Source organism: Anolis sagrei, chromosome 1 (assembly GCF_037176765.1).
Source record: "Anolis sagrei isolate rAnoSag1 chromosome 1, rAnoSag1.mat, whole genome shotgun sequence".
NCBI lineage: Eukaryota > Metazoa > Chordata > Lepidosauria > Squamata > Dactyloidae > Anolis > Anolis sagrei.
Genome location: NC_090021.1, coordinates 340,444,158 through 340,457,600, shown reverse-complemented (window position 1 = coordinate 340,457,600; position 13,443 = coordinate 340,444,158). Strand labels below are relative to the sequence as shown.

At 47.2% G+C, this 13,443-nt stretch overlaps 2 protein-coding genes and 1 non-coding gene across 3 annotated transcripts in view; 1 reads left to right on the top strand and 2 right to left on the bottom strand.

Annotated features, from left to right (window-relative positions):
- Nucleotides 1-551, bottom strand: part of NEMF (nuclear export mediator factor) — a 48,498-nt gene extending 47,947 nt beyond the window's left edge. The window contains exons 1-2 of the mRNA XM_067463144.1: nucleotides 413-551; nucleotides 102-170 (exon numbers count right to left, since the gene is read on the bottom strand). Coding sequence (XP_067319245.1) covers nucleotides 102-170; nucleotides 413-471 — 128 coding nt within the window. The 5' untranslated portion in view covers nucleotides 472-551. The remainder of the gene's footprint in view (nucleotides 1-101; nucleotides 171-412) is intronic.
- A 3,562-nt stretch (nucleotides 552-4,113) lies between these two features.
- On the bottom strand, nucleotides 4,114-4,223 carry LOC137095975 (U6 spliceosomal RNA). The gene has a single exon (XR_010909114.1). It is a non-coding gene; the product is annotated as a U6 spliceosomal RNA (small nuclear RNA).
- Nucleotides 4,224-9,774: 5,551 nt separating this feature from the next.
- On the top strand, nucleotides 9,775-12,545 carry ARF6 (ADP ribosylation factor 6). Its single transcript, XM_060752786.2, has 2 exons — nucleotides 9,775-9,914; nucleotides 10,008-12,545. The coding sequence occupies exon 2, from the start codon at nucleotides 11,446-11,448 to the stop codon at nucleotides 11,971-11,973; it is 528 nt and encodes a 175-aa protein (XP_060608769.1). The 5' UTR covers nucleotides 9,775-9,914; nucleotides 10,008-11,445; the 3' UTR covers nucleotides 11,974-12,545.
- The last annotated feature ends 898 nt before the right edge of the window (nucleotides 12,546-13,443 follow it).

Here is a 13,443-nt window from a genome sequence, read left to right as displayed (position 1 = left end):
CAACCCAGTGATTCCGGCCATGAACGCCTTCGACAACACAGAGGCTCAACATACAAGACTATAAGTATTTCGAATTGCGAAAACAATGATTTGACTCTTACTTCTGGAGGCGGATGAGGTAGGTCTTATTATCCACATCATAGACGTTGTTGACTCTCATTCCCAACAAGCTGTAACAAAGAGAAGACAGATATATGTATTTTCTTCACAAGAGCATTGTAGTAAACACAGTTATGGAAGCAGATCAGGCCTGGGCCAACTTGGGCCCTCCAGGTGTTTTGGACTACAACTCCCACAATTCCTAGCAGCCGGTAGGCTGCTAGGAATTGTGGGAGTTGTAGTCCAAAACACCTGGAGGGCCCAAGTTGGCCCAGGCCTGATCTAGACAGTTCCTTTTCCACTTTTCTCCTACCTTTGCCTCATCTCTGCAATTACTGCCCGGATATCTACAGTGTTGAAGCGGGACTTCATGTTGAAGCAGCTCTTGGACCGACTTCCGGGATTGGAGTGGGTGCTCTCCCCTCACAGGACTTGAAGAACAGCACGCACATGCGCAGACGCCCGGGTTGGAACTACGGCGAGTGCACGAGGCCAAGAATGTGCCGCCTACGCTTTATTTAGAGAGGTCACCTTTTCCCGTCGGCTGCTTCGCAAAGAGCTCTCTGCTCCCCTCTGCCGGAGACATGCGGAATGACAAGGCCTTTGGGACTTCAACTCCCAGAAAGCCCAGGCGGTTTGGACTATAGAGAGGAATTCTGGGAAATGAAGTCCAAAAGCAATTTCCACTCTATTTACCATGGTCCCAGTTGCAGACACCATGGCACTCATCAACCAGAGGTTCCCAGAAGACATCACGGCTCTGTTTCACCATTGCCTTACCACCAGTTACTTTCAGTGGGATAATGAATTCTATGAACAGAAAGATGGAGTAGCTATGGGGAGCCCTCTCAGCCCGGTCATAGCTAACTTCTACATGGAACACTTTGAACAACAAGCCCTGGAGACAGCAACCAAAAAGCCCATGATATGGTTCAGATATGTGGAGGACACCTTCACCATTTGGAGCCATGGAGAAGAAGAACTCAACAGGTTCCTGGACCATCTCAACAGCATCCACCCAAACATCCAGTTCACCATGGAAAAAGAAAATGAAGGAAGACTGCCTTTTCTAGATGTTCTAGTCATCCGCAAACCAGATCAACAATTGGGTCACACCGTTTACAGAAAACCCACACACACAGATAGATATCTACATAAAAACTCCAACAATCACCCAAGTCAAAAAAGAAGCACCATTAAAGCCTTGGCAGACCGCGCAAAAGGAATCTGCGAAGCCCACCTCCTCCAAGAGGAACTGAACCACCTCAACTGGGCTCTCCAGGCCAATGGAGACTCCACCTCAGACATCAGAAGAGCTGCAAGACAACCGAGAAGAAGCCACGAGAGTCAAGATGAAGATCCACCCAGAGGGAAAGTGTTCTTGCCATACATCAAGGGAACCACTGACCGCAGAGGGAAGCTGATGAGGAAACACAACATACAAACAATCTACAAACCCACCAAGAAAATCCAACAAATGCTACGTTCAGCAAAGGACAAGAGGGATCCTCTCACCTCTGCAGGAGTCTACCGTATACCATGCAGCTGTGGACAAGAAGTCTACAGAGGGACCCCCAAATGCAGCATTGCCCAAACACGAATCAAGGAACATGAAAGGCACTGCAGACTACTCCAACCAGAGAAATCAGCCAGAGCAGAGCACCTGATGAACCAGTCTGGACACAGCAGATTATTTGAGAACATGCTGCACCACTCTCACAACCACCATGTCAGACTACACAGAGAAGCCATTGAAATCCACAAACGTGGACAATTTCAACAGAAAGGAGGAAACCATGAAAATGAACAAAATCTGGCTACCAGTATTAAAAAAATTCAAAAATTACAGCAGCAAAACAACAGAGGGGAAACAAACAGGCACATGAAATCACTCTCAACAAAAGATTTCCCCCAGGCGCTTCCAAGCCATTGAATGCAAATCAAGGTGATCAGCTGAAACATTCACAGCTAGCTCCAGCAAACAAAAGTCCTTTGTCTCACCCTGGTCATTCCACAGATATATAAACCCATTTTTTCCTAGTTCCAACAGACCTCACTACCTCTGAGGATGCTTGCCATAGATGCAGGCGAAACATCAGGAGAAAAATTGCCTCCAGAACATGGCCATATAGCCCGGAAAAACCTACAACAACCCAATTACCATCTTCTTTAAAAAGGAGCACTTTAAGAATACTCTCCCAAAAGGTGAGTTCAAGGCTATTAGCAGTTTTAAGCTGTGTAGTACTGGATCTACTACACAGAGAAGCCACTGAAATCCACAAGCATGTGGACAATTTCAACAGAAAGGAGGAAACCATGAAAATGAACACAATCTGGCTTCCAGTATTAAAAAAAACTCTAAAATTACAACAACACAACAACAGAGAGTAAACAATCAGGCGCATCTAATCACCTCTCAACAAAAGTTTGCTCCAGGCACTGCCAGGCCATCAAATGCTAATGAAGGTGGTCAGTTGAAACATTCACACCTAGCTCCAGCAGACAAGAGTCCTTTGTCCCACCCTGGTCATTCCACAGATATATAAACCCATTTTCCTACTTCCAGCAGACCTCACTACCCCTGAGGATGCTTGCTATAGATGCAGGCGAAACGTCAGGAGAAAATGCCTCTAGAACATGGCCGTATAGCCCGAAAAAACCTACAACAACCCAGTGATTCCGGCCAGGCCATCAAATGCTAATTAAGGTGGTCAAGTTGAAACATTCACACCTAGCTCCAGCAGACAAGAGTCCTTTGCCCCACCCTTGTCTACACTACTGTGTAGTACTGGATCTACTACACAGAAAAGCCATTGAAATCCATAAGCATGTGGACAATTTCAACAGAAAGGAGGAAACCATGAAAATGAACAAAATCTGGCTACCAATATTTAAAAAAACTCTAAAATTACAACAGCAAAACAACAGAGAGTTAACAATCAGGCACATCTAATCACCTCTCAACAAAAGTTTGCTCCAGGCACTGTCAGGCCATTATATGCTAATCAAGGTGGTCAGTTGAAATATTCACACCTAGCTCCAGCAGACAAGAATCCTTTGTCCCACCCTGGTCATTCCACAGATATATAAATCCATTTTCCTAGTTCCAACAGACCTCACTACCTCTGAGGATGCTTGCCATAGATGCAGGCGAAACGTCAGGAGAAATGCCTCTAGAACATGGCTCTATAGCCCGAAAAAACCCACAAGAACCTAACGAAGCATTGTTGTTTTGCTGTTGTACTTTTAAAGTTTAGCTCCATCAGACAAGAGTCCTTTGTCCCACCCTGGTCATTCCACAGATATATAAATCCATTTTCCTAGTTCCAATAGACCTCACTACCTCTGAGGATGCTTGCCATAGATGCAGGAGAAACGTCAGGAGAGAATGCCTCTAGAACATGGCCATATAGCCCGGAAAAACATAAGACAACCCTGGATCTACACTGTTTTGAACTGTGTTCGACGGTCTTGGACAGCAATGGCTCCCAAAGTGACCTATTTAACGTGGAATCAGTTGTCAAACAGGGATGTGTTATTGCCCCAACCTTATTTTCCATCTTCATCGCAATTATATTTCATTTTGTTGATGGGAAACTTCTCACTGGAGTGGAAATCATCTATCGGACAGAAGCTGTTTAATCTCAGCAGACTGAAAGCCAAAACCAAGGTTACAACATCTGTTATAGAACTGCAATATGCTGATGATAACATAGTCTGTGCTCATTCAGAATAAGACCTACAAGCCAATCTAAACAGAAGTTTGCAGAAGCATACGAGAAGCTCGGCCTGTCATTGAACATCAAGAAAACCAAAGTGCTCTTCCAGCAGTCACCAGCCAATCTCTGCAATGCCAGAAATTTTATTTGTTTGTTTGTTTGTTTGTTTGTTTAGGGATTTTATATCCTGTCCTATCTCAACCTCCGCAGAGGGACTCAGGACAGATAACAAATTGGCATCCATGGCGCCCACATCAAAACATGAATATACAATTTAACAACAACAAAATATGGAAAAAATATGGAAAACTTCACGAATTTGCGTGTCATCCTTGCGCAGGGGCCATGCTAATCTTCTCTGTATCGTTCCAATTTTAGTAGATGTGTTGCTGATGCGAGAAATACAGCTGGCTGTCAGCTGCATTAAGATCACTCTGACCAAAAGGTCATGAGTTCGAAGCCAGCCCGGGCTGGAGAGGGTGTCCAGCCATTGTGTAGCCCGTTGTCGACCTTTGCAACCCGAAAGACAGTTGCATCTGTCAAGTAGGAAAATAAGGTACCACCTTGTGTGGGAGGCTAAATTTAACTAATTTATGAGGCCATAAAGAAAGAAGACTCCGGGGAATGTGGAATGCGGAAGAACTTCATCGGTGTCGTTGATGGACGATGAAAAGCAGCAGCTCCTCTGGCGGCCAGAAAAAAAAAAGTTAAATAGCCTTTGTCTGTTAAATGTTGTTTGTCACACTGGCATTGAATGTTTGCCATATATGTGTTTACTGTAATCTGCCCTGAGTCCCCTGCGGAGTGAGAAGGGCGGAATATAAGAACTGTAAATAAATAAATAAATAAATAAATAAATAAATAAACATTAGAAAATGTTGACCCTTTCTGCTGCCTTGGCAGCCACCGCTCCACAAAAGTCAACATTGACACCGAAATACAACACCGCCTGAGCTTTGCAAATGCAGCATTTCTCCGAATGAAGCAGAGAGTGTTTGAGGACCATAGGGATACCAAGGTGCTTGTTTATAAAGCCATTGTCCTCCCAACCCTGCTATGCACCTGCAAAACATGGACTGTCTACAGACGTCATACGCAACTCAACAAGTCGGTTGAGTTGAGAGTAGAGTTCTTTGGGAGACGGTGATCTTTGAACATTCGGACAATGTGGTCGGTCCAGCGGAGTTGATGATGTAGGAGCATCACTTCAATGCTGGTGGTCTTTGCTTCTTCCAGGATGCTGACATTAGTCCGCCTGTCTTCCCAAGAGATTTGCAGGATTTTTCAGAGGCAATGCTGATGGAATCGTTCTAAGAGTTCAGTGTGATGTCTGTAGACAGTCCATATATTCCCTCTGCAGTCCTAGTGAGACAATTTAACATAATTTGTCCATGTTCGACAACAACAACATCCAGTTCAAAGCAGATCATGTGGATCATCTGATTTGATGATATGGATTATATGGCAGTGTAGAAGGATCCTAAGGCTGCACCTACTTTGCCATATACTAATCCAGATTATCTGATTTGAACTGGATTATATGGCAGTGTGGACTCAGATAATCAATCTGAAAGGAGACAATGTGGGTTGTTGTAGTTTTTCCGGGCTATATGGCCATGTTCTGGAGGCAATTTTTCTCCTGACGTTTCGCCTGCATCTATGGCAAGCATCCTCAGAGGTAGTGAGGTCTGTTGGAAAGTAGGAAAAGTGGGTTTATATATCTGTGGAATGACCAGGGTGAGACAAAGGACTTTTGTTTGCTAGGGCTAGCTGTGAATGTTTCAGCTGATCACCTTGATTAGCATTCAATGGCTTGGAAGTGCCTGGGGGAATCTTTTGTTGAGAGTGATTTCATGTGCCTGTTTGTTTCCCCTCTGTTGTTTTGGATTATGTTTTGGATAATGTAGATTATCTGTTTGATGATGGAGGGGCAAGAAGTATAACATGCCTATGAAACAAAGGTTGGTGGTGAGGAAAAGCACCTTGTACATGGTCAGAGGTAACCACTGTTGTTGCTGTTGTCTTCTTCTACTTCTTCTTCTTCTATTATTATTATTATTATTATTATTATTATTATTATTATTATTATTATTCCCTGCTTTATCTCTCCTGAGGGAGTCTCAAAGTGGCTTGAGATAAAAGCATCAGCATTTAATTTAAAATACACAATTATTATTCACCTATGATAACAAGCATATGTACCCAGAGTGGCCCACATATGCCTTGTCTTAATATAGGATTCCAAATAATTGATTTCCCAAGTTTTGTCATATGTTGTTGATGTTGTTCATTCGTTCAGTCGTCTCCGACTCTTCGTGACCTCATGGACCAGCTCTCATTAGACAGAAGATGGCAGGCAAGAGCAGAAGACAAGGCTTGCTCTCAGCAGCATTCTTTCTGCAAGAGAGGGTGCATCTACACCAGCCATGGGCAGATTTGGGCACTCCAGGTGTTTTGGACTTCAACTCCCACAATTCCTAACAGCTGTGGGAGTTGAAGTACAAAACACCTGGAGGGAAGACCAAAGTTTGCCCATGCCTGATCTACACTGTTAGAATTAAGGCAGTTTGACGCCACTTTTAACTGCCTGGAGGGCTCAATATTAAGGGATCTTGGGAGCTGTAGTTTGTTGAGGCACCAGCACTCTTTGGATGAGAAGTCCTTGAAAAACTGCAACTCCTATGATCCCATAGCAGTGAATGTGGGAATACAACTGCATTAACTCTGCAGTGCAGATGCACCCCTAGTCCCATGCTCAATACCTTGTAGACTAGTAGGATTGTATAGAAACAATTAATTTGACTTGACTATGGCCTAAACAAGAATGGATTTTAGTTGAGATTTTAATTCTACTGAATTTTTAAATTGTGTTGGGTTATTTATTATTGAAGATGACCTCACAGGCCCCTGCTTTCAATCTGATTTGAACCACAGCAGGGGGTTCCAGAGTTCCTGAACACTTGGATTAAATGAAGACAAAGGGACTATGGCTCCAGCAGCAACTCTAACAGCAAGGACCTTTTTTTTTCCTCATTGAACTGAGCTTCCCCGTTTCAATGTAACAACCCTTAATAAAGAAGTATCTTTTTTCCTGACCTTTCCTCTCCATAGTGATACATTGTGTCCTTTTACTGACTCAAACACTAACATAAATCTTTCCTTTCCTGAGCCGCAGATCCCTACTGGCTCACAGCATCCCAGGGAGGCCAAAACTGCGTTCCTCTGAACTGCGGATACGGAGACCCATTGGGCCCCCGTATCCGTGGGTCAACGGATCAGCTCCAAACCGGTGCCATCTGTATCCTAGACTAATTTTAAGACTAACTGCTATCTCCCTTTTTGCATAACAGACCCCTGCACCCTGGAAAAACCATTTTTGTTCCAAAAACCTCATGTGGGGACCAGTTGGCTTCAATCCATGGCTCCACACTGCAATGATGTTCTGCCTACATTTCATGTGTGACCAGAACCCTGGAAGAGTCCCCTGAGGTCACCCCTTGGGACCCCTGGACCTCTAACAGGCTGTTCTGCCCTTCGATGAATTGGATCTGTAGTTTTTCTTCCTTTTCAATGAGTGGATTCCAACTTCTAGTGCTCCCAAAGACTCTCATTAACTTTTTTGGAACTCTTATAAACGGTTACCAACTTCCCAGGGAACTTTCATAAACTTTTCTTCAACTCTCTTGAACTTTCCAAGGACTTTTATGAACTTTTACCAACTTTTATCAATTTCTGAGAACTCTGAGTACCTTTATCAATTTTTGGGAACTCTCAGGACCTCCAGAAACTCTTTTGACAAACCCCTATGAATTATGAACTCTCCTGGACTCTTTTTATCAATCTCCCCAAATTGTTTTATGAACTTTGATGGACTTTTGGGGGGGGGGGTGGCATGATCTCCTTTGGGCACAGGCATGATTCCCCCCCCCCCCCTTCCTACTGAATTCATTGTATGTTCCCTTGTTGTTGTTCATTCGTTCAGTCGTCTCCAACTCTTCGTGACCTCATGGACCAGTCCACGCCAGAGCTCCCTGTCGGCCGTCACCACCCCCAGCTCCTTCAAGGTCAGTCCAGTCACTTCAAGGATGCCATCCATCCTTCTTGCCCTTGGTCGGCCCCTCTTCCTTTTGCCTTCCACTTTCCCCAGCATCATTGTCTTCTCTAGGCTTTGCTGTCTCCTCATGATGTGGCCAAAGGACTTCAACTTTGTCTCTAGTATCCTTCCTTCCAGTGAGCAGCCGGGCTTTATTTCCTGGAGGATGGACTGGTTGGATCTTCTCGCAGTCCAAGGCACTCTCAGGACTTTCCTCCAACACCACAGTTCAAAAGCATCTATCTTCCTTCGCTCAGCCTTCCCTAAGGTCCAGCTCTCACATCCGTAGGTGACTACAGGGAATACCATGGCTTTGACTAGGCAATGGATCTTTGTTGCCAGTCTGATGTCTCTACTCTTCACTATTTTATCGAGACTGGACCTTGCTCTCCTCCCAAGAAGGAAGCATCTCCTGATTTCCTGGCCACAGTCTGCATCTGCAGTAATCTTTGCACCTAGAAATACAAAGTCTGTCACGGCATCCACGTTTTCTCCCTCTATTTTCCAGTTGTCAATCATTCTTGTTGCCATAATCTTGGTTTTTTTGATGTTTAGCTGCAACCCGGCTTTTGCGCTTTCTTCTTTCACCTTGATTAGAAGGCTCCTCAGCTCCTCCTCGCTTTCGGCCATCAGAGTGGTGTCATCTGCATATCTGAGGTTGTGAATGTTTCTTCCAGCAATCTTAACCCCAGCTTTGCATTCCTCAAGCCCCGCACATCCTCGCATGATGTGTTCTGCATACAAGTTGAAAAGGTTGGGTGAGAGGATGCAGCCTTGCCGGACGCCTTTCCCAATCTTGAACCCGTCTGTTGTTCCGTGGTCAGTTCTGACTGTTGCCACTTGGTCCTTGTACACATTGTTCTGTGTCCTAGTCTCCAGGGAAGCAGAAAGGAAGCTTGCTCCCTCCTCCTCCCTCCTCCTCCCTGTGGCTTCCTCTCACATATTTATACATGGCTATCATATCTCCTCTCAGCCTTCTCTTCTTCAGGCTAAACATGCCCAGCTCCTTAAGCCGCTCCTCATAGGGCTTGTTCTCCAGACCCTTGAAGTATCATAGCGATGAAGGTGGAGAATAAAGTTGGGGCAATAATAAACCAGGGTTAACCAGCTCTTTAAGGTGCGTCTACACTGTAGAATTAATACAGTTTACAGGATTAACCACGAGTGAAAATAAATCAGGATTAATGGTGCATCCACACTGTAAAATTAATGCATTTTAAGACAGCTTTGACTGCCAGTGAGGGAGTTTTAAAAGGGAATTTTAATCCTGGGTGTTGTAGTTTCACAAGGACTTGAGCCTCTACTCAACCAACTGCCAACCCCACCTTCCCTGCTTTTTTATGTCTTCTGGCCCTTTAAGAGGGAGTTGAGCCCCGCCCGGCGCATAGGCGATGACGTCGATGGCGTGTCCTCGGCTCATAGGCATATGACCACGCCCCCGATCGTACGCATGCGCGCTCTGCATCCCAGCCAGCGCGAGCATGCGCACAAGAGTTAGTGCGACGTTAGGTCAAGATTGGGAGGGCAAAAAAAATTTATGGTGGTGCTGCGCATGCGCACGAGAGTGAACGGCAGGCCCTCGGCTCATAGGCATATGACCACGCCCCCCCGATCGTACGCATGCTCGGCTTCACCTTTTCGAGCCCGTCTTGCGTCCCGGCCAGCGCGAGCATGCGCACAAGAGTTAGGGCGACGTTAGGTCAAGAAAAAAAAATTAAGGTGGTTCTGCGCATGCGTACGGGAGTGAAGGCGTGGGCCAAAGGAGGGCGTGATCGCGTGAACGGCTTAGTGCGCACGCGCAATTGGAAGAAGAAAAAAAGCCGGCTGCCACTGCGCATGCTCAATCCCGTCCACTCCTTTTTTCGCAAATCGGCCGACAGGGGGAGGGAGGCCTCGGAAGGTGTACGCATGCGCGCGGAAGCGAGGCAGTCAAGCCGGAGTTTGTGAGGAGAAGAGGCGGAGGAGAGGCCGGCTCGGGCCTCGGAGGACCCGCGGCGGCTGAGGTAAGCCCCCTGAGGGGCCCGAGAGGGGAAGGGGACGGTTTCAGAGCCCGAAGAGCGGCCGGTTTGACTTGTCCGCCCCTTCTTTCCCCACAGTGCCGGAGGAGAAGGACTAGGCCGCAACTGAGGCGCCGGGAAGCCACGCCCCCTTCGAGGCCAAGCCACGCCTTCCCCGATGAGGCCACGCCCCCGGCCCGCCCTCTCCGGAGGCCCCGCCCTTCTGCGCGCTCCCTCCTGATTGTGGGCCCAAAACCCATCCATTGGCGCCCCTCTCTTGCCTTGGGGCCCATCACCTCCTTCTCAGGACCCAGAACCACCCCTCTTCCCGTTTTGGTGGTTATTTTGGCTCCTGACCCACGCTTTGGGGGCTCTCCTGGCCTAACTTGGGGCCTAGGACAAGGGGAAAGGGGCATAAGGCTATTTCCCTCCTTCTGCCTCCCTCTCAACGCATCCCCATTCATTGGGACCCCTTTGGAGTGCCTCTCAAAGGGAGAAAGGAGGCCTACTGTCATCCCCCCCATAACTTCCTTCTTTACAGCCCTTTTTTCTCCCTTTTTTGTAGTATCAGATCCATTTCCTCCCTTGTCTCTCTTGCACAAGGGGTTTTGGGGGTCTTTTGGCCCTCCCAGGTGCATCTAAAGAGAGGTTCTCTCCCTTTTGCACCCCCATATCCTTCCGCTTGCACCTCCGTATCCTTCCTCTTGCACCTCCGTATCCTCCCCTTTGCACCCGCCTATCCTCCCCTTCACACCTCCATATCCTCCCTCTTGCACCCACCTATCTTCCCTTTTATAACACTATATTCTCCCTTTTGTACTCCCATATCTTCCCCTTTGCATCCCTCTATTTTCCCCTTTGAACCCCTATATTATCTCTCTTGCACCCTCATATCCTCCCTCTTGCATCCCCCTCTTCCCCTTTGAACCCCTATATTATCCTTCTTGCACCCTCATATCCTCTCCTTTGCACCCTCAAATCCTCCCTCTTGCATCCCCCTATTTTCCCCTTTGAACCCCTATATTATCTCTCTCGCACCCTCATATACTCCCTCTTGCATACCTTACCCTTCCTCTTGCATCCCCCTATCTTCCCCTTTACACCCCTATATTATCCCTCTTGCATCCTCATATCCTCCCCTTTGCACCCTCAAATCCTCCCTCTTGCATCCCCTTTTCTTCCCCTTTGAACCCCTATATTATTTCTCTTGCACTCTTATATCCTCCCTCTTGCATACCCTACCCTCCCTCTTGCATCCCCCTATTTTCCTCTTTGAACCCCTATATTATCCCTCTTGCATCCTCACATCCTCCCCTTTGCACCCCCATATCCTCCCTCTTGCACTCCCATATCTTTGCATTACCCTATTTCCCCTCTTGCATCCCACCCATCCTCCCTTCCTACCCCCCCCCCCAAATCCATCTCTGCCCCTCCCTCCCCCTTCATCGCCAAGCCCGCCCCCGCCTGAGGGTTTGGGGGGCCGTCGGAGGCACCGTTGCCGCCCCCCGTGGATGCCGCCACCCCTCCGCCTGCCACCATGGGCAAAGTGCTGTCCAAGATCTTCGGCAACAAGGAGATGCGGATCCTGATGCTGGGCCTGGACGCGGCGGGCAAGACCACCATCCTGTACAAGCTGAAGCTGGGCCAGGCGGTCACCACCATCCCCACGGTGGGCTTCAACGTGGAGACGGTGACCTACAAGAACGTCAAGTTCAACGTGTGGGACGTGGGGGGCCAGGACAAGATCCGGCCGCTCTGGCGGCACTACTACACCGGCACGCAGGGTCTAATCTTCGTGGTGGACTGCGCCGACCGGGACCGCATTGACGAGGCCCGCCAGGAGCTGCACCGCATCATCAACGACCGGGAGATGCGGGACGCCATCATCCTCATCTTCGCCAACAAGCAGGACCTCCCCGACGCCATGAAGCCCCACGAGATCCAGGAGAAGCTGGGCCTGACCCGGATCAGGGACAGGAATTGGTATGTCCAGCCCTCCTGCGCCACCTCGGGCGACGGACTCTACGAGGGGCTGACGTGGTTGACGTCTAACTATAAGTCCTAATGGCGGCTTTTACGCCAGGGACGGACAGGACTACGGTTGGTCTCCGAGAGGGTTTGGAGGGGCAGAGGAACACTGTGGCTTCCTGAGAAAACAAACAACAATGAATGATTCTTCGTACTTAAACCGTTCAGAAATTCAGCATCCGTAGGATATTAACGAGCGCTCACTTCGCCTCCCGTTTTCCTCCCCTTTTCTCTTGCGCAAAACTTCAATACGATTCTTGCTTGGTGTTACGACGCTCTCATCTTCTGCTGTGAATGAACACAAATACTAGTTTCTACGCCAGACTTCCAGCAACGTGGGATGTGACAGGCAGGAGGCTCACGTTGTAGCTTTGCGAAGTAACCTTTCTCCTGTTTTACAAGCCCTTGTTATGAAGGGTTGGTTCGTTGGAGTCCTGGGGCTGTCACTTCTTAAAATGTATGGTTTCTGGGTCTGTTTTGCTTTGTTTCTTCAACCCCTTCCTCTCCATTATCATCCGCTGTAGATTGGCTTCTTTTTTGCAACCATGGAGAATATGTTGATAGGTCTCTTGTTGTCTAGTAAACTGAAAACTGTTGCTTATGAACAAACTGCAGTCTGTCCTCTTTATGGCAAAAGTTTACAACTTCAGAAGGGAATTTGGAGCTCCTTTATCTGGCCTTAGATGGACCAGGAAGGCAGCGCTTGAAATAAAGGTATGGCTAGGTTGTTGTAGTTTTTTTTCGGGCTCTATGGCCATGGTCTAAAGGCATTCCCTCCTAATGTTTCGCCTGCATCTATTGCAAGCATCCTCAAAGGTAGTGAGGTCTGTTGGAATTGGGAAGCTGGGTTTATATATCTGTGGAATGACTAGGGTGGGGCAAAGAACTCTTGTCTGCTGGAGCTAGATGTGAATGTTTCAACTGAGCATCTTGATTAGCATTTGATAGCCTGGCTGTGCCTGGGGAAATCTTTTGTTGAAAGGTGATTAGATGTTCCTGATTGTTTCCCCTCTGCTGTTTTGCTGTTGTAATTTTTGATTTTTTTTTAATACTGGTAGCCAAATTTTGTTCATTTTCATGGCTTCCTCCTTTCTGTTGAAATTGTCCACATGCTTCTTGTAGATTTCAATGGCTTCTCTGTGTAGTTTGACATGGTGGTTATGAGAGTGGTCCAGCATTTCTGTGTACTCAAATAATATGCTGTGTCCAGGTTGGTTCATCAGGTGCTCTGCTGTGGCTGACTTCTCTGGATGAAGTAGTCTGCAGTGCCTTTCATGTTCCTTGATTTGTGTTTGGGCGCTGCATTTGGTAGTCCCTTCAACCAGAGAAGTCAGAGGAGACCATGAAAATGAACAAAATCTGGCTACCAGTATTAAAAAAACTCTAAAATTACAACAGGGGGAAAACAATCAGGGACATCAAATCACCTCTCAACAAAAGATTCCCCCAAGCACAGCCAGGCCATCAAATGCTAATCAAGGTGCTCAGTTGAAACATTCACACCTAG